The sequence below is a fragment of the Acanthaster planci genome, linkage group LG05 (assembly GCF_054643075.1).
Source record: "Acanthaster planci isolate LZ-2023a linkage group LG05, COTS_SCS, whole genome shotgun sequence".
NCBI classification, from domain to species: Eukaryota; Metazoa; Echinodermata; class Asteroidea; order Valvatida; family Acanthasteridae; genus Acanthaster; species Acanthaster planci.
This window is the reverse complement of record NC_141781.1, coordinates 9,979,517-10,001,073: the sequence shown is the minus strand read 5'-3', so window position 1 is coordinate 10,001,073 and position 21,557 is coordinate 9,979,517. Positions and strand designations below refer to the sequence as shown.

Here is a 21,557-nt window from a genome sequence, read left to right as displayed (position 1 = left end):
TCCTGTAGTTTTGAATAGCCCGGACCCGGCGGTCTATGAGTTTTTTCTGGGTTCCGTCTCCCCGTAGTCACCATCCTAGCATGCTGCACTGTGTTTGTGGCCGGCGTGGGCAACTAATCAGCATCAGCGACTCAATCGACTAGCAAAAGTTTAACATCTCACCCGTGACACCCTTAGTATATACATGAATGAAAAAATATTGGGGCGGCCCTGCCTGGGCTGATTAGTATTTCGCCTGGGCGGACTAGTATCTCGTCCGGGCGGAAACACTAATCCGCCCGGGCGAAAAAGCAGGCCCAATTTTTTTTTCAGTCATGTACTGTATACGCTTCCGTACATCCTGGTACGGTGGTGCGTTACGTGCTGTTCTACGTATTTGCATACCTCATTGAAAACAGCATTGCAGTAATTCAGGCTTACATACATGTACATCAAATATGGCGGAAGCCGTTGTAGATTCTAGACCGACTTCTGCGAAGTATTTTTGCCACAAATGCTCAACAGAAATCGCCCCAGAACTGCCTGTAAGCCCTTTTTCTTTTCATCGGTGTATTTCTTTCATTTAATCTCGACTTTTTGTGTGTTTAAATGGTGTAACGTTACTTATAACTGTACTATTTGTAGGCTGGCAGTGTCGTGCGAAGTGCATGCAAGCAAATGAGATGGAAAACCCCGTTTGTGCCCGTGTATGCCACATTTTACTTTTAGGCGAAATAACACTAGAACTTTGGACCGTGATTTTTGTTTCAGCTAGTGCATCTTAATTTTGGTCATGTACTCACGGACATCGTCAGTTATTTCTAGGCTAACGCCTGAATCAGTGAATGTGCCAATTCTGGACTGAGGAAAAGAAAGATTAGCCTAACATGTTCAAAGAGCTTCATAACATCTTTCATGACTTGATGCCCCTGTGAACTACATGTAACTTAAGCCTACATATATTCATGTATTATGAGTATGACTTGTCTGAAAAAAAAATGTTTTCCTCAGTAGGCCTAAATGCATTGGAATTTTCTTTACTAAATTTCACGTTTTAGGACGTGTCATCACCTTCTGACAGCTGTCATGGCTGTTGTAACATTTTAAGGGAGATCAGTGTTGCCCATAATATACATGTACATGTACAGGCCACGCCCCAGAACTCTTTCCAAAATGTTTCCTTGTCATGCCCATGTTGGGCCTAAAAGGTTTTATTTCTGTTAGACATGTTAGGCACTGTTAGAAAATACTAATTGAAATAAAAAAGTAAAAATGCAACTTGGGTGAATGGGCCTACCATGCCTACATGGAGAACCAACATGACCAATAGCACTTCTAAATTCTATTTTGCTAAAGTTTTGTTAATTTTAGGACCGGAGAGAGTTCCATATTATTGACGTCACTAATTTTCCCTCAAATTGTTACAACAACCTTAGAAAGTATCAAAATGGGAAAGAATTCCATATACGAAGTTCACTTTTTAGGAGAAATTTTTGCTCCAGGACAGATTTAAAAAGGGGCGACATTTATTTTTGGGGGATAGAGATGTGAAAGGGGGTTCAGTAACTTAGGGGGACAGGTTTAAAAAGAAGGGGCCCCACGCAATAAAACGGCAAAAAAGTGAGTCCTTTTGCCGTTCTTTTTTTCCCTACTATATCCTCTACCGTTTCCTCTTTCCTTCACTATCCCGTCCTTTTATTTCTCCACAGTTTTCCTGTCATTAGTACAAGGATTATTACAGTTAGTATACACATTTAAGACATTTAATCCAAATTGTGTCGTAAAGGGGAAGCGAACCTGCAATGAAGAGAACTGTTAGGTATAGAAATACAGCAGTCTAACTGACCACGCCACACGAGCGCTTGTTGCCGGAGAAAGTCGATATGTTCCATATAAAGTTACGGTTGAATTAAGGAGAGGTCAAGATGAGGTCAAGATGAATATTTAAAAAAATTAAATATTTATGAAACTGAATATGTAATTATTCACGAATATTTGTATAAATTAGAATATTTAAATATTAATAAATGTGGCTATCCGTTGTTAATATAAGTAGGTTGTGCCAAAGGAAATCAACTAGGTAAGGTACATGTCTGAGCACAATTGACTGTATGACGTGAGTTATCTCCGTACGTCGTATTATGTAAACCAAGAGAGAAAGAACAAGTAGAAATGCAGTCGGCCGTACGAAAGAAGGAATTTCAGTCCAATGCTGTATAAGAACTCAGGCTAGGTGGAGTGTTGCTTCATCCATTAGCAATACATGCACTATGAGCGAGAATTGGAGTCGCGCAATTGGTGACAGAGGTGACTATCCACACCATACAGTGGAAGCGACCAGTTTGGGTTCTACCTGGCCGAATACATGTGGCGCCGCCGACATGCAGGAGTAGACCACTTCAATCAAATCCTTAAGGATGTTCTTCTCCTGTACAAGCCTACCCTCACATTTTAGAGCGCAGATAGCCACACAATAATCTAAAGACAGGTTTCAGCTCCCTTTCCCCCTTCCCTCTCTATAAATATAGAAAAAAACTCCTCCAACTGACAAGCACTCTCTAAAAGACTGAAATTTGGCCCTTTTTTCCTTCTAAACAAATTGTCCAACTTACAAACTGTCTGTAAAAGAAATTGGGCCCATTTTTCCTTCTAACCAAATCCTCCAACTTAAAAATTGTCGCAAAACACGCACTATTTTCCCCCAAGTAAAAATTGTACATGTACAGTAGGGCACATTGCGCGGCACCTCGTGAACTGTGTAGATCCATCCAGACAGATGACGGCCCTCTGCACTCCTCGTGTTGCGGATTCATGCATAAAATTACCTCAATGCTTGTGGCAGCCCAACCCCTTCCGGATATGATTCGGTTCATGCGCACACGTCGTGCCCATTCGCCATGTTCTTCAGAAGCAAAGATGGCCGCCTGTCGATGTAAACCTGGTCCATGTGTAGCTCCAAAAGTGTGCCCAAAACTCCACATTTCTGTCCTATGATGTTCAGCTCTTCAATGCCTATTGGAATCGTCTTCATTCAGCGATCAAAGTAAGGATACTTTTGTAGTAATTACGCGATATTACAGTGGACTTCGTATATGGAATTCTTCCCTCAAAATGTCCTAAAATGTGAGATTTAGCTCAGAAAGTTCTGAAGCATTGGTTTTTTCAGACAGGTCTCATAGGTTTGTAACACAGGGGCATTGAGTGTTGTCCACATGTGGAACTCTTTCCTTGGGACTTTAGGCTATATCTGTAATATTTTGGGCCCAAGTCCATGACATAAGGTAAATTGACTTGACCGAAAAGTTCAAAAAGCTGGATGTACATGTATTCACATGATTATGGTTAGTTCAATTCTGTGATATTATTACTAGATCAGAAAAATGTCCTCTGAAATTCACAGGAGTTGAAGCCTTTCAACACGAGCCAATTTGGCTGCAATTTTTGGAAAGAATTTCACATACGGATGCCGCTTGACATCCTGTGTACAAACCTTGAGAGACTGGTCTGAAAAATTCCAAGTGTTTTCAGAGTGAATACCTCACTATCGTCACAGCTACATTTGACTGTTTTGCACGTTATTGCTTTCAGATGGCTAATAGGTCACTGCAGGGTACAATGAGTGGCATCCATGTGAAATTCTTTCCCAATTGATTTGTTACATCAAATTTGTTTTGTTTTTGAATTTCCATTCAGTATGAATTGGCTCTTAGATTTACGTGTGTGGTAGTGCAAGCATGAACATCAAAAATACATGGAGTGCTGTGGCCTTGTATTAAGAACATCAGATTTGTAGTCGGCGGGTAAAGCTGTAGGTTGTAGGTTCAAATCCAGCCAAGGGTCATGATGCGTGTGCCCTTGGGCAAGGCACTTTGTCACTCATTGCGTCTCTCCACCCAGGAGTAATTGGGTACTTGTGAGGGCAGAGATGGTTATTGTGGTTGATTACATGTACGTGTAGCTGCTTTGCACTGAAATGGCAGCGTTGAGCTGTATACTCCCCAAGGAGCCCAGATGGTATTTGGAATACCGGTATTTCATGGGCCCAGTGAGCAGGGATAATAATAATATTAGGAATCGCTTTGATCTAAGTTAGTTAAAGGCGCTGTATAAAAACTGTTATTATTATGATTATTAAATACATATACGTGTACATCTGTACATGTGCCCCCTCCCCCTTTGTGTCATCGTTTTCGGTGTCATATTTTCATGTAAAAAAGGTTTTGATGGAATGAACAGTGTTGTTTGTTCATTGGCAAATGGAAAGGTAAAATTGAACTCTGTACACGTACAGTATATTATTGGCCACATGTCTGTGTTTAAATGATACAAACTGTTTGGTATGATCGGTCAGTGGATGTGTGCTTTCGCATGATCTTCAATACTATGGTGCTGGCAATCCCGACAAAACCTCTTTATTTCCCCTATTTGGTGTACTTTGTAAGCATTTCAGTTACAGTACCCTTAGATCTGCCCTGTATGTCATAAGTCGCAGACATTGTGATTGTGTACACAGTTTGATATGTTTTATATTGTATAATTTATAATGGGTATCAAACTACAAAAACGTACCTATTAGTTCGTTGGCTTTTACCCATTATCACTTGTCTGCCATTCTTATTGCAAATTTGTCCACTACATACATGTACATGTATCTCTCTCGTATTTGGAAATTTACTGTTACTTATAGTACATGCAGTTAGCAATTTCTAATCTAAACTGAAGCAAGCCAGCCACTATGTATACCAGTGTATGGTTTAAGATGTATTTGTAATCATTTCGTTTCCACAGTCTGAGTGTACGTTTTAGGCTCTCAACTTGGTCAAAGTACTTTCAGTGTGTTGTGTTTTGTACATGAGATCTTGAATCATTTTGCACCGCAGGATTTCACATGCCCCAACTGCCATGGAGGATTCATAGAAGAAGTAGGAGAAGGTGCAGATCAGGAAAGGTAAACAGTTGGCACAGCTTGCTCAGGCTTTACTTTTGAATTGTGGCTTCACTTGGCTCAAACTCTCAATGACTCTTGAGTCATGGCATAGCTCAACTTTCAACACAGACTCTGGCTCAGATACCTACATGTACACGTATGACTCTGGTCTTCTTGAAGATCTGAAGGTCAGATGCTCACCGGGACAAGAGAGTTTAACCACCACCTTAATTGATGTTGTTCAAGTCATGACTCGGTATCAGGCTTGAGTCTAATTGGAGTCGTATGCATAACTCATGTGACATGACACTTGTCAGGTCTAAATTCAAACGTCAACGCAGTGCCTGTTGGTCAGATCCGATTTTAGAAACATCCTAATTAAAGAAAAGTGGGATTTTTTAAATAGTGAGGAAGTTCGCTTGTGAGTGTGAATGAGTGGGGCAATGTGTCAGGCTGAGAGTAACCTTGATATGTAGCCAAGACTCAAGGTGACTTTTGAAACCAGACTTAGCTCACAATAGGTAAAGTATCATTTTAAATAGACTTGAAAGCAAAATAGTAACTAAAAAAAGTTAGTCTTTCTAAAAATATTAATCTTCGAACTATGTTATGGATTTTTTTCCCTTTTTGATTTGTTTTGTTCTGCAGAACATCAGACTCCAGCGATGATCTAGGGGCCGAGGGGAATGACATATTTGATTCTGGGCTCGCTTTCACTTCAGTAAGTCTATACTGTGTACGCAGTTCACAGACCTCTTGCTAAAGCAGTTCACCTTTGTTCAAAACAGATCTAACCTTATCAGCAACAAATTACCCTTTGCATATGTCAACTACAACCATGCACTGGAGCTGGCAAGCATGGTATGCCAGGAGCAAAAGTATGGAATGAAATAAAAAACAGAGATGAAGACGGCTGGAGATATGCCAAACTTCAGATGACGGTATTGGGAATTACATGTACAAAAGAAATGATTCTTTAATTTTGAATCTGAATTTTTAATGCTCTGTTTTAATATTTTTTGTCTTTCTTTTTATTGCTTTTGTATTTTTTGGCACCCTTGTTTCCAGTTTCCAATTTTTACCCACCAAAACCATTCCCCATTTTTAATTTAAATTAGTTACCATACAGGTAACTTTTCACTGTACTGGTGATGGAGAATTTTAATCCATGTTGGTGTTTTTCCCATGTTTTACTGATTAGGCTCATACAAAAAGCCCTCAGAATCTTCGTTTCTTATGAATCCATCATTGTTTCAGTAGTTCCATAACATTCTGTAAACTGTAAACCATTTATAATTCATTATGTAACATTCTTGCTTTGCAGAAGCAAGTGGGGAAACTTTCATCCTTCCCCCTCCTCGTACAAAATTCTGAACTGTGCCAAAACATTCAGGCGGAAATCTACATGTACAGGTACCATTCTGGAATGATCTTGCTCGCTCTCTTTTTCCTCAGCTATGGCATCACTTGGGTGTCCCAGATCTTTCAAGATCACAGTCTGGATCCAATCAAGCAAGCAGCAGCAACCGCAGTGGCAACAGCAGCAGCATTGGTGGCAGTAACAGTAACCCAGCCACCAGCGGCAACAATCCCCGGGGCAACAGCACCACGATAAGCCTCGGGGGCAGCAATAGCCCCATCCGGTTACATCACTTAGGGCCCACTAGGGGCCCGTCGAGGTTCACCCTGCAGCGCATGGGACCTAGAGACAACAGAGCAGACCCGGCAGCTGACATGATCACGTGAGTAATGGGGGGTTTTTATCCGCGGCAGGATGTCATGCGACAGAACACACCTTAATAACAGATGCTGTTGTGGGCACTGTGAAACTTTGAGTCACAGCAGGGTTTTCAAAGTGCCAAATTAAGCATTTCACAGACCTTCATCAGACACAATGATGTATAAATGTACTATTGCTTGTTTTACAGAATAGATTCTCACTGTTTTCTTTGCTCTGCACTTTTTGGCTCTGAAAGAAGAATCACAAAGTTTTATTTTAGGGCTGCTAGATTCAAGGAAATTTTCCCAGGCATACAGTTGTACATGCACTTGGAATATTGAATAGCTCTTTGTCATAATTTTAAGAGGGGATTTTTTTTAACCCTATGATTTATAAGCTTGATAATAAGGGCAGTTTGAAAGTCAACTTCTTAGGTTTGGTTTGAGTCCAATTGAGACATTGGCTTGAGTCAAATGGAGACTTTTTTTGCCAAACGTGAGTTCAGTTTAGGAAGTACAAGTATGATTTCCACACTGAAATGTCAAACATGTCAAAGTGGACTCTACAAACCACTTGCAGCATGTTCATGTACAATGGTACATGTACCATGTGGAATTTGAGAACAAATTGTTTCTTGCATTTGGGGTTCATTCATTGGTGCGGAATTCTGTCAGGTTCATGCATTATGGAATAGGGTTGTAGCAATACCACTTTCTCACGATATGATACGTATCACGATACTTGGGTCACAATACAATATGTATCACGATACATATCGTAAAGACAAACCAATAAGACGAAAGCCGATTTAAGACAATTCACTTGATAACTTACCAATGGTGACTTACCAATAGTAAGCTTACAGGTGATGAGGACAAAAAGCTTGTACAAGGTGAGACACAAAATTAAACATAAAACTGCATTTATTTCTCAAAATGTTTCTGGTTTTTTAACATTAGACCAAACAAAATAATAGCTTTGCTCCCTATTACGTTGGAAAAAAATAGGTATGGTAGGTTGTTAGTATCTTTTTTTTATCGAAAGTTTTTGGGTCAAAAATTTTAGGGTGGGGAATCTTGTTGTTTTAATCGAAAAGTGATTTTGATGGTCTTTGGTGTATTCCATCTACTTTTTTTTTTCTGCGGATTTGTAACTTGAGGATCGGTCTTGTCCAAGATTGTATCTCATTGGGAGCCTCTTCAGACAATTATACGTTTGTGTTGCAATGACATTTCAATAATTTAATATCCAAAAATTGTTTGAAAGCTTACACCAAACGATGCACATAGAGCACTTAAAATCCGCACATGACACAATAAACTTGCTTACTTCGTGCCCTTGTTCACAACACCCTCTATCAGCAAAAGCAAAAATGTACTAACCTTATTTTAAGCTGTGGATTCACAGTGAAACGTGTGCTGCTGCAAGTTATAATGGAGATTGTTAGTCACTACTTCCACTCATGTACGAATGGCTGTAATGAGTCTCAATGACACGTGTATGAATATTGATGTTTCATTGACAGCCAGTCACAACACATTGACTGGATGGTCCCAGGATGCTGCTTACATACAAGGCTTGCGCTTCGAGTCTAACTGCACAGATACATATCACTGTATGCGTAAACTGTTCATAGATTCTGTCCTGTGCATTATGGAGCTCCAGTATTGTTCGGGTTCCGAATGGGGACGTTCAAAGTTTCACCTGGCCGTCGCGTCGGGAGAAAAAGACAGAAAAACTGGCGCTTACGCAAGGAAGAAAACACCTGTCTAAACCTGATAAACTGGTGTGGTTTAACAAATGAAAGGATAAAGTCTGATGTGAAATTGTGAATCCAATTTTTTTCATGACACCGAGATCGGTGTGAAGGTTTGGCCATGCTGTGACATCCACAATGCATGCCCGACCGTGACTTTTGTGCTATTGCCAGATATGTGCGGCAAGTTGTTCATGATGCTAAACATGTCCAAACTATTTCTTGCAAGAGTATAGGTGACATTAAAAATAAAAAGCTATATATTTTAAATTTTTATTAGGCCTAACTTTATTTTCAACTTAGTGCTCATTTTATCATTTATCCCCCATATCACAATTCACATTTTGTATCGCGATGTCATATCGTGGCATTTTAGAATCGCGATTATTGATGCATTGGTGAATCGTTACAGCCTTATTATGGAATGACTTACATGATGCGTGATTTACATGATGCTAGTGGTTAGGGTTTGTAACCCCTAATCGTATGGTTGGTGGTTCGAATCCCGCAGCTGGTTACATGTTGTGATTTGGCGAGTCACTTTACTCCCGCTTGCCTCTCTCAGCCCAGGGTTATATATGGGTACATGTATGTGTGAGGACAGAGATGGCTGTTGTGTTTGATTAGCCTTTTTGTCCCTGAAATGGCGGCTTGGACTTGTGTACTTTCAAGGGAGCGGGTGATGGGTTTAGGAATGTTTCTGGGCTCAGTGAACAGGGATAATAATGATTAAGCACCTTGAGTACCTGTCATGGTGGACATGGATGCTAAATAAATACCCGTGATTATTATTACATGCCTGTGACAACATCAACGTTTCATTTGCAAATGACTTTTAAATGTTTCTACAAATAAACATTCACTACAGGTAATTATTTCACAGAGGTCAAAAAATGCTTTCCTATTTTGTTTGAACTTTGACAACATACAGAGCCACGTTTGACTATTTATACACGAAGTTAAGTTCAGCTGCAGCACGAAAGCAGGGTAGTTTGCAATTGTGTGACTATTTCTTTTCTTATCATTTTCCCCATAGAATTTTGCAACATTTACTAGGACTTGGCAACCCTTTGTCACAAGCACCCGGAGGGTTCATCTTTCCAGTGTGAGTATGAAGTTTGTCTCATTACCCATGTATCCACGTGGTTTCCTTAAACTCGGCTACTATTGCAGTACAAAGTCGAGGGATCGGTTGTACATTGCACCTCATAAACTAAACAGTGATACAAATTTTTTTCATGCAGAAACGGCCTAGGACTCTTTGTCAAATGGCTTCCGCCTGTGCCTTGTACAATTGTCACTGTTGCATATCTGCCAACCTGTCGTACTCCTTCCTGAGGTCAGGCGTCACCACATAATAGATTAGAACTTTGAATGAACTGAGGGCTCATTTACATACCTTTTAATCTATTGTGTGGTATTGCCTGACCTCACGAAGGTTGGCAGGTCTGCTGTCATGCCAACCCCAGCACTGGGTGCTGGTTCCGCATTTGTCTCGTACTTCTAGCCAATTATTAATGCTTAGAAGGCTTTCCTGTGTGCTACTTACTGCATGCGGCACCAGAGTCCATGCCTACAACAATGGCAGATGGGTCCTCTGGGCCCACAGGAGCACTCCCGTAGAAAGAAAATTTGCTCTATGTTAACAAGAATGTACATTCAGATTGTACTCCTGAGAGAAACGTATGATCCTGATATCAAACATGATATTTTTCAAGACCCCACCACAAGCACATGGAATTGGACCCTTTTAAATTTATATTTCCTAAAACCAGTAAAATCTACAATCAGGATTGGCAGTAACTTTGGAGGAGTTTCAAAGATGTTGGGGATCATAGAACCCAACCATTGTTAGGGGAATATCTATGGTCCTTATGAGGTCCAGGCACCCCATTTTCCATTTGTTCAATGGAACGTGAACAAAATGACATCTCAAGAAACTAATGTCGACATCTGGAACCATCGGTGTTGTAAAACTCATGCGTTCTTTCCCCTTTTGTTGGTGACAGTCACATGCTAAATCTTCATGGCAACCCGCGAGACTATGCATGGGGAGAAGGCGGCTTAGATGCCATCATTACCCAGGTAAGACCTGTTGGAACAATCCCTGTGCTAGGTTCTTGATAGAACTTGCCCAGGGAGTTGATGCAGGTGGCACCCGGTCAGGAAAACATGACTTCCAGGATAAAGTAAAGGAACTCTGAGTGGATATTGTGTTGTGCGTGTGCTTTGTTCCCAGCGACCGATCTTAGGAAACACTATTACTGTGGTCACACTGATGAAACCACATTACAGGCGTGTTCTTAAACTTGAGGCATGCCTGCATTCCGTCGAGTCACATTATTCCTTTGTTCAACCAGGCATTCCTAAATACCCAAGACAGTTTAGCCATTCTGGCACTGGTCCCACACTCACATGCACGCCTCCAATACTTGAGCATGCCTCATAATTTCCAAGTCACTGAAGCCTATTTTGTTGAAGAGGTTCATGTATGTAATGTGCACAAACCACCTCCGTGCCAGCGCGGCACCACCACAATAATGACTTCTGATTGTATCAGTCAGATTTTTCAAACTACCTGTGATCAGATTTAAGGGCATCGTGAATTCTTAAGTAAAGTACATGTATCAGTGCCAAGTAGATGGGACATCCTAAGTATGTATTTGTTTGGTGATTTTTACTTGTGTTTTCTCTGAACAGTTACTAAATAATGTTGAAGGGCAGGGCCCATCACCTGCAACCCAAGAGGACATCGCCAAGCTGGAGACAACTAAAATCAGCAATGAGCATACAGGTGAGGTCTTCATCATCTTAGAAATTTTTTGTAGATTTTTACGGAATATTATGGAAGTTCCCCAGATTGGGAATTTGACAATGAAACACATTTTGGGTGCAAATATTCCACTTTACGCTGTAAAAAGGAGACACCCTTTTTCATTTTTGCTTTTTTTTTATATTCACAACATTGAAAGTGTCAGGTTTTGTGTTGACAATTGAGGGTTGTGATGCTGTGTTGTCTCTGTAAAGAGTACTGTGAGGTGGTCTTTCTGTACATGTTGTGACTCCAAGATTTAGCTCCGTGAAAATGATTGTTCATGCATTTATTCTACTTTGACCTCCCCATTGCAGATAACGGTCTGGAATGTCCCGTCTGTAAAGATGAATTTAGCCCAGGTCAGGATGTCAAGCAGATGCCTTGCAAACACTTGTTCCATCCTGACTGCATCATCCCGTGGTTAGAACTGGTGAGTGGCATTGTGATTATATCCCTTTAACAGTGACAGCTTAAGGTTACCCTTAAAAAACTGCTATACAGACTGCCATGCAGCAACCTGTGAACAGAGTGAATGCCAGTGAACAGAATGAATGCAGACTCTGTTGTGTTCTCTGCAACGGTAGTTCGTTGTTAGGCTTGTGTTCAGAGTAGCTGTTACATGGCAGTGATTTTGTGTAATAGTGTAGGGCTGTGTTGGGCTTGGATAAGCGTACAATATATACGTTGTCTCTGCGGTCTTCGATCTATTGGACTGCAGTTTCTGTAGTCTTAAATAGGTCTGAGGTCTCAGAAGTCTATGATAGGTCTGTGATCTTATGACTGGATGGGACTATAGTCAGTCTTGGATACGTCTATGGCCTTGTGACTGGATAGATCTGTAATCTCTATAACCTCGGATAGGTCTGTGATCTTATGACTGGATGGGACTATAGTCAGTCTTGGATACGTCTATGGCCTTGTGACTGGATTGGGCTGTAGTCTTGGATGGGTCTATGCTGTTATGACTGGATAGGTCTGTAGTCTCTATAGTCTTGGATAGGTCTGTGATCTTATGACTGGATAGCTCTGTAGTCAGTCTTGGATAAGTCTATGGCCTTGTGACTGGATTGGGCTGTAGTCTTGGATGGGTTTATGCCCTTGTGACTGGATAGGTCTGTAGTCCCTGTAATCATAGATAGATCTGTGCTTTTGTGGCTGGATAGTTCTGTGGTCTCTTTAGTCACTGTAGTATCGGATTGGTCTGTGGCCTTGTGACTGGATAGATCTGTTGTCTCTCAAGTCGGTTTTGGATAGGTTTGTACTTTTATGGTTGGATAGTTCTGTGGTCTACTGTAACCTGGATTATTTTGAATGGGAGAAAGTGTGAAGAATTTCAATGTGACAGACAGTTCATGTTCCTGAACCGTTGGCAAAGAGTTCCAAGTTATACTGTCTTTACAAAAAGACCGTGGTAACTTTGTTTATTCGCCCAAGTCAGAGTGTGCTGTCAGGCTTCATATTTGTTGAATGTTCTGAATTATATCATGACGCGGGTAGGCACAGCTGAGTCAGTGTCGGTGTTCTCCACAGCCTGAAATTAAAACAGGGTGGCATATAATGCAAGTGCGGATCTTGAAGCCATTACGGCGTGGACATTTTGGATTCTTGACGCTCTTAGGTGCAATCTGAGGTTATTTCCTGGGCACTTTCTTTAGACTCCTTGAATTAAATTTGCTCGTGTTGAAATGAAGGCCAGATTATTATTGGGAGATCATCAATTAGTTCATTTTTTTTCTGGGGCTTTTCCTTTTTTGACTGATTGGTACTTGCCATCGAGCGGGTGGTTTATTACATGTACCTGTTCTTACCTCTATGCGAGTGTATATGTACGTGGGCGCAGCGTGAGTGGATGATGTTTGTCATGTACAGTCGCTTCCCTAATTCCGGATCTCAAATATAACTGCATGGTCAGATTCCAGCAACAAAATCCAATAATTCCGGTGAAATATGGTCAGTCTTCCACGTTGTGTATTGGAAAAACCTCAAAATTACATTCAAAATCTGAGGTTTTATTCTGGACTTACGGGATCATAAAAAATGACAGCACTTCTAGTTCTGAGTCGGTTTAACCAGATCCAAATAGCGACAGTTTTTTTTCTTGTATTAAAAGTCAGTCAGAGCCATTGTAGCAAGCTAATTCTAATTAAAAATTTCACAATTTCGAGAAAATTATTTCATAAATAACAATTTCAGTGAAGTAACAAGTGAAACTTGTGTAAGTTTTGACTCGAGTTTTTCAGCAGTACTGCGAGTAATGAGCAACTATCCCCCCCGTGATGCATGACGAACCCATCACTCATGGTGTAATCTACAACGGGGAAAAATGTGCATTTAGTTTTTGGCCAATGTACAAGAAAAGGGAAACTCCAAAAGCCATTTTGATCAAACATACATTAGATGCAGATGTTTATGGGAATGCTAAGTATGAAACAAGTATTTGGATCACACGAACAGAATGACTTACTCACCGGAAATCTTTTTGACGATTTTTGGGCGCTCGTGATTTTTGACTAACTTTTCAAAAATGTCGAAGATCGAGATGGAAATCTAGCTGACAAAAATTTTCAAGATGTATTCTGAAACCAAAATTTTGTACAAGAACCTTACATATTTCACCTGAACTTGTTTGAGAATGAAGAATGCATAAGAAGTAGTTCTAGAAGCAGAAGAAAAGAAGTTTTATTTCAAGCGATCTGGATCTAGAAAAATCCGGAACCACATGTAGGAAATTGGCTGTATTTTCTGAGGAAAAAACAACGCATTTGAAGTATTGGTTCTTGACGCTAGAACGTGAAAATGCTATGACCAGGAGATTGGAACCAGTCCAATTTTGTGCTGTGAAGATGGTGGAGAGTAGGGAAAATCCAATAGAAAAAATAGCAGGGCGGTGAGAATTTTGGCGGGGAGGCAAAACTTTAGCAGGGCGGTCTAACCTTTGGCAGGGTGGCCTGCCCTGCTAAAACCCCTCGTGGAGAACACTGAGTGTCCAAAAAGTCAAGAAGCTACTCTCAAAGCCTCAGTCGACCTTTATTGATGTGTTTTGTTTTTTCAGCATAATTCCTGCCCTGTATGTAGGAAAAGCCTGGATGGCCACAGTACTGAGAAAGATATCAACACTGACAGGAACGGTTCTAGTGATTCAACGCCCCCACTCTCCTAGGAAAGTGTGGATGTCGTAAAGGTAATAGTTGCGCTGTTGGTTCTTGGTGTGTTGTCACCTTTCGTCTCTCATTCCTAGATCTGAACCCCTACTAACTCGACATGTGTGTTTGGTTCGGAGGTTTCATAGTGCTTTATTGGTTTGATCAAGGAGCGTAATCAGAGAAAAAACCCTTTGGTAAGATTTCGGTATAGACAACACTTTACACTGTACGAGCTGGAAGCCTCCTCATTGATGCTTATGATATTTCCTGCCGCAGCTGTGTTATTCAAATGTGGTCTCTACTTCTCTCTCCATGTCACAGGTTGCACAGCAAAGAGTGCAGCCTATTTTTCTCCTGCGAACCCTGAACCTTCCGTGGGCACTCACACAGCTTTCCTGCACCCATCCTTGCTCCGGCCAGACCACAACCCTTTAACCGGTAAATAAAAGTTCCAGCTCTCAGTTCAAGCAAGGTACCTCTGGGTGTCTCCAACTTTGACATGCTGGAATTTCCTCCCCTAGAATGTTTTCTTTCAAACTTCTGAGAGCCCCATCTTTTGCCCATACTTCGTATCGGTGTCCAATGCATGCAACTGGCTACCTTGGAGTAGCTCATACCTAACCTAACATGTCTTGATGTCAGGAAGTTAACTCAGTGTAGTGATACTTCATGGCATCCTGAACCATGTTCATAGTCCCCCAACAAGCCACTGCGTTATCCCAACTCCGCGTGTACACCCCAAGATTGGGCAATTTCAACATAGGGATTAACAGTTTGATGTACGCATGCAAATTCGTAGAGGTGTCAATAAAATTAATGTGAAATTCTTGTTCTGTCTCAGCTTTAAGAACAAATTTCAAAGAGCTTTGGTTTAACCTCATTTCACGGTATTTTGTGTGCAGAAAAAAGGTGTTGCCAAAATTTATATCATTTGTTCATCCCCAAGTCAGAATTGATAATTCTTGATAAGTACGTGCACAGTAGGAAAACCACAGGTGCTTAATTAACCATGGAGGGAAGGTCCCCTCACAGCCAAGAGTTCAAGAATTGTGGGATTGGGAAAACAGGGAAACTTAGAGTTCGCCGGCGCCATTGAATATGGGACTGCCTCCCAAATATGTATGAAATGTTATTAAAATGCCACATGCACAGATTTGTGAACTTATTGCTTTTTAGCAAACCTCTGCAGAACCACTTAAAAGTTCTGTTTGGATAGTGCTTTCTATCACTCCACTGATCTCATAGCACTTTACAATTAGAATTCAGTACACCATTAACAGAGAAATCCGAATTCCAAATTCTACACTTTATCAACCTTTCTAGGGTTGTATTTAAAGGGTGTTTCCAATGTCAGTAAACTTTCTTGAATATTGTAAATTACTTTTGGGTGAAATTACTGTAAATAGAAGTGTTTGAAAATTCCAGGGTGATCTGATTTTATTAGCGGTCATAACATCAATGGCATGTCAGACGTTCAAATGTCAACATAAACAATGCTGGACTGTTATTCTCAGAAGTTACATTTGTGTGAGGATGGGACACTTTTTTTTTTGGTAATTCACACTGTCATCAATACTATTTGAGTTTAGAGAGTAGTGATTGTTGTCTTGTTTCTGAGAGTGAACCAATCGCGCAGCTGTTTGCCGTATGCTTGCAGCCTGTGCTACAAAGAGTTTGAAAATCAGTAGGAATAAAACATATCGAAGAAAAGGGTCGAGACAAAATGTACTAAGGTTACTCCCCTGAAGTAGTCACTAGTTCGTCTGAATGCCTTATTGTTGTAGCCTTTATCAACGCTGGTTTGCACCTGTGTTGTTGGCACCACATGCAAGTATTAATTGGGGGGGGGTCAGATACCTGAATTTCTGATAGCCTTGTTATTATGCCTGTAGGAGTTTATTTCCTGATGTCTTGTGGTCATTTGAATCACTTTTATATCTGACATGCCGTTCTGGTAAATTGTCCATTTTACCAGGAGAGGTAAGCCCAAAATGTTAACTACTCCCATTGGCATGTGTTCAGTGTACAGACAAACACGTGTGAGAGCATAAACTGTAATGATCTTAACAACAAAAGCATTTATTTGATTGAATCAAACATACGTCATCATAGTGGATATGGAAAGATTGGTTTGGGAAGAGCCAAGATCTCTCCTCTCCCCGCCCCCACCTCTGCCTAGCTGAGAAAAGGTTCAACTAGCCCCTTGATGGTTAATTAAAAAAAAAGATAAAGAGGCCACTCCTCAGTGCATAGGAACAGCATGCTACACGTGGACCTTGCTCTAAAATGCAAAAACAGTTTGCAAGAAGTACACACAGTCAGATAACCCTGATTTAAAGTGGAAAATATGAGAAAGCCGTAATTCACATTAAAAAGCTGTAAGGACAATTCTGCACAAAACACAGTTTGGGAAAAGAAATAAGTTCAATAAAAGTTGCTTTCCATTTTGCTCTCTTCATTTTTTTGATGTTTTTTTTCTTTGTTTCATTTTTAATGTATGCAATCTTCTCTGGAGTCACTCTAGATGCACATGCAGACTGGTGGTTTTGAGGCATCGCTATCTCAGTTTCCATGGAGTTTAATGCCTCTTCATTGCCATGTAAATGAGTTCGCCCTGTGGAAACCAGTTATTGATGCATGAAGCATAATATGTCTTCATTTGGGCCTTGCTTAGTCTTGGTGCAATACGCTATTGTTTGTAATGGATTGCAGTTCCTCACCAAAAGATGCATAAGGCGACGAAGTAATCCATTACAGATATTAGTGTCTGGCCTCAAGACTAGGCTCAAACCAGTAAATGGTTTGTACTTTAAAGTCAAGCAAATATTTTCAGTCTTCATATCAAAGTATATTTGTATTCTTTTCATAAATTATAAAAAGTAATAATTTCTTAGCGATCAATCTGATGATATCTTTGGGTTGTTTTAAATTTTTTTTACTCTAAAAGCCATAGCACTATAACTACACAGATTATCTGCATCATTCCAAAGAATGGGGCTGTAACTTGAATGTAAAATGAATTTGGTTTTGTGAAGGATTACAAGTGTGTACATTGTGAGACTCTTACAACACCTTTAAGTTATTGATTGATAGTTTACTCACAGGAATCGTCACAGTGCGTGCCCATTTGAATAATTGAAACTTATCAGGACTTGAAATTTCAGAGGGACCCGCTCAGGTGAAACTGCTGTCTGTGAGAGGGAATGGAAGAATGTTCCTGAGCTTTGGTTTTGCAGTATTCCGCATGCTGGAGATAGATTAAGGGGTCATTGAACTCCTGACGACAGCAGAGGGCGTTCTGTTGCTCAGCAACCAAGTCATTCAAAAGACTTCTTATTTCTGGTATTCACATGCGCTGTTAATCTATGATGGTTTTTCCCTAATAACAGGAGTAAAGTAGAGGTTGATTTCGCCCACCATAGTCTATACCGGGGGGGGGTGGGACCAGAAGTGAGAAACCTAATGCCCATAGCAAAGTGTGCTGTGACATTTGTGGATGGGCCAAGATCACATAGGAGTTCACATATCACAGGACACCAGTTTACATATATTAATGATATACATGTATGTTTAGGACCACTGCATGAAATCAGCACGTTAGTGCTCTGCATTGGCATGGAGTGTCCTTATTCTCACCACTTAGGGGTGCTTGTGAGGGGTCAGCAGATAGTTTATAATTGCGACAGCCTCAGGTAAGAAGCCATGTTGATTCCAGAGTCACCATGTGGGAAGTGATAAATAGTCTGACTTGGAGCTTTCACTTATCGGGTCACCTCGGAACACTAATTTTGCAGCCCATTTTCTGCTTTATTAGTGCAGCTTCCTTTCCCACCATTTTGGAAGCAAACTGGTATCGTATACCATGTCATACACGACCCCCTACCTAAGCCCTATAATGGTTGCGGCACAGGCAGCACTTGTTTTCTAAGTAAAAAATTCGTAGGGGAGAAATAAGGCTACGGTTTGTTACCTATCGGCGTAATTGCACTATTTCTTTCACGAGTGAAGAATGCTGAATAATAAGAAGATAAGTCTTAATACAATTTGTAAATAATAGTAACTTTTTTTAATTGAAATCAACACGTTCATCTCAATGTCTGTTCTTCAGCGTGAACAAAAGCTAACAAAATTCGCAATCACTGGAAAACGAGACTCGGAATCTGGCATGCCCACAAAGGAGCCGAATTGATGACAATTTAATCTGAGGAAGTGGTGTAAGATTCACAGGAAGTAATTTGTACTTGCTCTTAATTCGTTAGATTTGTATGAGGATAGCAAAAGTTCAAAACGAACGTGTTGACGACGCTTTCATCTGCCTAACGAACAGGCAAATTTAACCCTGAAATATAAACCTGAGCAGTCATGTCTGTTATGGCCTTTTTGTTGTGCGCAGAAACAGGACGTGGGTAAATATTCTTCGTTGCCATGCTTTTGTTTGGAGACGAACAATAATTTTTAGTTTATTTTTGCGATGAGATTGCTTTGTCTTGTTATTTGACTGAACATTCAAAGTATTTTTTAAAGATGCTAAAATGTAACTTAAATGCGGAATTCTTGCACCAATTAATGATATAGACTGGACTGTTGTTTTTAATATTCCAAATTAATATGGACAGTGTTGGCTACAGTTTGGTATCGTAAAACATGGTTGTATTCGGCTGTGACAGATTGGATCGCTTTATCAAAAGTCGACATTGCGAGACCTTGCATTGCAAAAAACCCAAAAAAACAAAGAAACCTGTGCTGACAAGATTTACGAGTGTTAAAAATAATGTACAAATCTTCATCCTGACAAGAAAAGCTATATACTTGTCTTTTTATCTTTCCCAATCTGGGCTTCGTCTCTGTCTCGGCTTCAGGCTTTGGTCTCAAAAGTTGAGGCCTTTGAGTCTGCGCAGTTGCCAACCGTCGACAAAACGTGCTGTGTTGCTTGAGATGCAAGGCTACAGACGCTAACGAAGCCAAGATATGAAAAAAAGGGTGCCAGAATGACAAATGCACAAGGCAAGGTTCTCTGGTCTAGTTGACTTCAATCTTGTCATGAACCGCTGTGAATTTTGTCACCGGTGTTTGTTTTGCATGCTTTGGTGTCGCATAAACACCATGTTTTATATTTACTGATTGAGTAGTTTTAATATAGCAGCTCCGTGCATGAGCTACTCCTCTAAATCCAAGGTAAAAATGTTGATTGTCCCCGCCCCGAATATTTTTGAAGCTGCATTCTTCTTAATTTCCCGCAAATTCCATAGTTTCGTCAAAATCTGAACACCGTGTGATATTGGATGAAAGTTGTGCCTCTTACGTTATAGAGATTCATTAAGACTGAACAGAACATGTTAGATTATTGGTAGAATACCTAATAAAATATAGTGTTTGAAACAGGGCCTCCTTTAAAAGGAAAAAGACTGATGATTTTTCTAACATGGGTGCTTCTCGTTTGCACTTTTAAGGTGCAGACGTGTATAGGTCGTGAGGTAAATTTTTGGTCCAAAATGTTTCGACTCCCTGTCATCTGACATATTTCCAGTAGTGATTAAAGTAATGCAAATTACCTGCCAAAGAAATCAAAATAGGTTGAATTCAATTTCAGTCATCTTTCCTTGTCAAAATACACAGTTCAGGTGTGACGGGGACTAAAAAAGCGTCTCACACTTCTGGATCCCACATTTTTTATAGAATGACCTATTTATGTTAATTCTCAGATGTGTCAAAATTGCAAGAGGAGCAGACATTGCTGAACTTTCATGTATCGAGATTACCAAAGGCTCGCGACAGAAACTTGATTTGCCAATGTGTATCTTGTCTTTAAAACATGAAAACCTCTGTTCAAGAAACCTCGGCAAAGGATCGCTAATTTAATTAACTTCCAGCTGTGATTATAGTCGACGATTCTGACACACCACAATCGGTTCATGCATTTCATTACAAGTCGAGCTCATGTGAACTGGAAGCCAGCCGTTGTGAGTGTACAATGTGTGGAAGGAAATCTCAATTCCCCACACACAGCACTAATCTGGCATTTATGTCGGCAACAATGAATTCAAGACCAACTGAACTCATGATTTAGGCCAGTCTAGTGGAGTTATGCCGCTGTTCCTATCCTGTGCAGGTTCATGTGTCTTCTTCCTGTCCCAAATGATAGTCTGATAGCCGCGCTTTACATTGAAGTAATGCACATTAAATAGCCATGCAAGATTACACAGTAGCCGTACATTCAAACATGTAGTTTCTTCGGTTTTTAGCGACAGTTCTCTGCTGTACATTATTTTCTTGAGTTACGTAATTTTCTTTTGACTGGAAAGGGCAAAGTGTGGAAGTGATTTGCTTAATCAATAATTTGTAAATTGAATGTTCTTTTAAAATAAAAACGGAATCCAGGAACATTAGCTAATTGTACCAAGATCTCTCGTTAGTATGTTTGTGTCCATTATTATATCATAAAAATTCCCAAATCTATTTTTGCACCATTGGGTAAATTTGAATACAATTCACACGGGCACAAAGTCCTTTCTATGAGCCTCAGCCACAACCACAAAAACTCAAACAAATTGCCCATTTTTTGGCTCCGGTGTACCGGCTCTCACAATAGTGTTTGTGTTTTCAAGAGCTCATTTAGTGGACTCAGTATTCTTATGGGTCGGTTCTCGCCGTAAAAAAAAAATCAAAAGATTTGTGGGAACCTTTTTTATATTTTGGGGGTCTTTGAATGCTCATGGTTCCAGAGAACCGTCTTTGTTAGTCCGTTTCTAAAGAAGGGGATTCCCGATGCGTCATCGTCCCCCAAACAAGCGGTTCCTTTGTTGGTCAACTGACCCACCAAATTACGTTCGCTTCTTGAATCTGAATCGAGTAATGCTGGTCTGATAACGAGCACAGTGTAATGAACTTACAGATTAGTATTCTTTCAAAATGAACTCAAAGTTTTAATAATATTATTATTTTATTGAAATCCGACCTGAATGCCATTGTGCATTTGATTTTTTATAACGAAACAACTGTTCCGACCCGACCGCTTTCAGCTTCTTTTTATTATTATTTTATTCGGCATCACAAAAAATACACATCACAATACAGAACAACACAATGAAACCACAGTATAATGGGACAAACTAGTGGCACATGCCAGGAGAAAAAAAAAAGTCTACTTAAAAACTATGACCCGAAGGCCTCTTACTCCAATGCCACTAGTAGTGAAAAGAAATAAAAATACTAAAATA

At 40.2% G+C, this 21,557-nt stretch overlaps 1 protein-coding gene across 1 annotated transcript; it reads left to right on the top strand.

The window, feature by feature from the left end:
- The first annotated feature begins 365 nt into the window (after positions 1 to 365).
- On the top strand, positions 366 to 20,726 carry LOC110987110 (E3 ubiquitin-protein ligase RNF126-A-like). Its single transcript, XM_087136652.1, has 10 exons — positions 366 to 524; positions 4,860 to 4,927; positions 5,555 to 5,627; positions 6,362 to 6,648; positions 9,419 to 9,487; positions 10,392 to 10,467; positions 11,083 to 11,176; positions 11,512 to 11,627; positions 14,250 to 14,378; positions 14,662 to 20,726. The coding sequence occupies exons 1-9, from the start codon at positions 438 to 440 to the stop codon at positions 14,355 to 14,357; spliced, it is 978 nt and encodes a 325-aa protein (XP_086992778.1). The 5' UTR covers positions 366 to 437; the 3' UTR covers positions 14,358 to 14,378; positions 14,662 to 20,726.
- Positions 20,727 to 21,557: the final 831 nt, after the last annotated feature.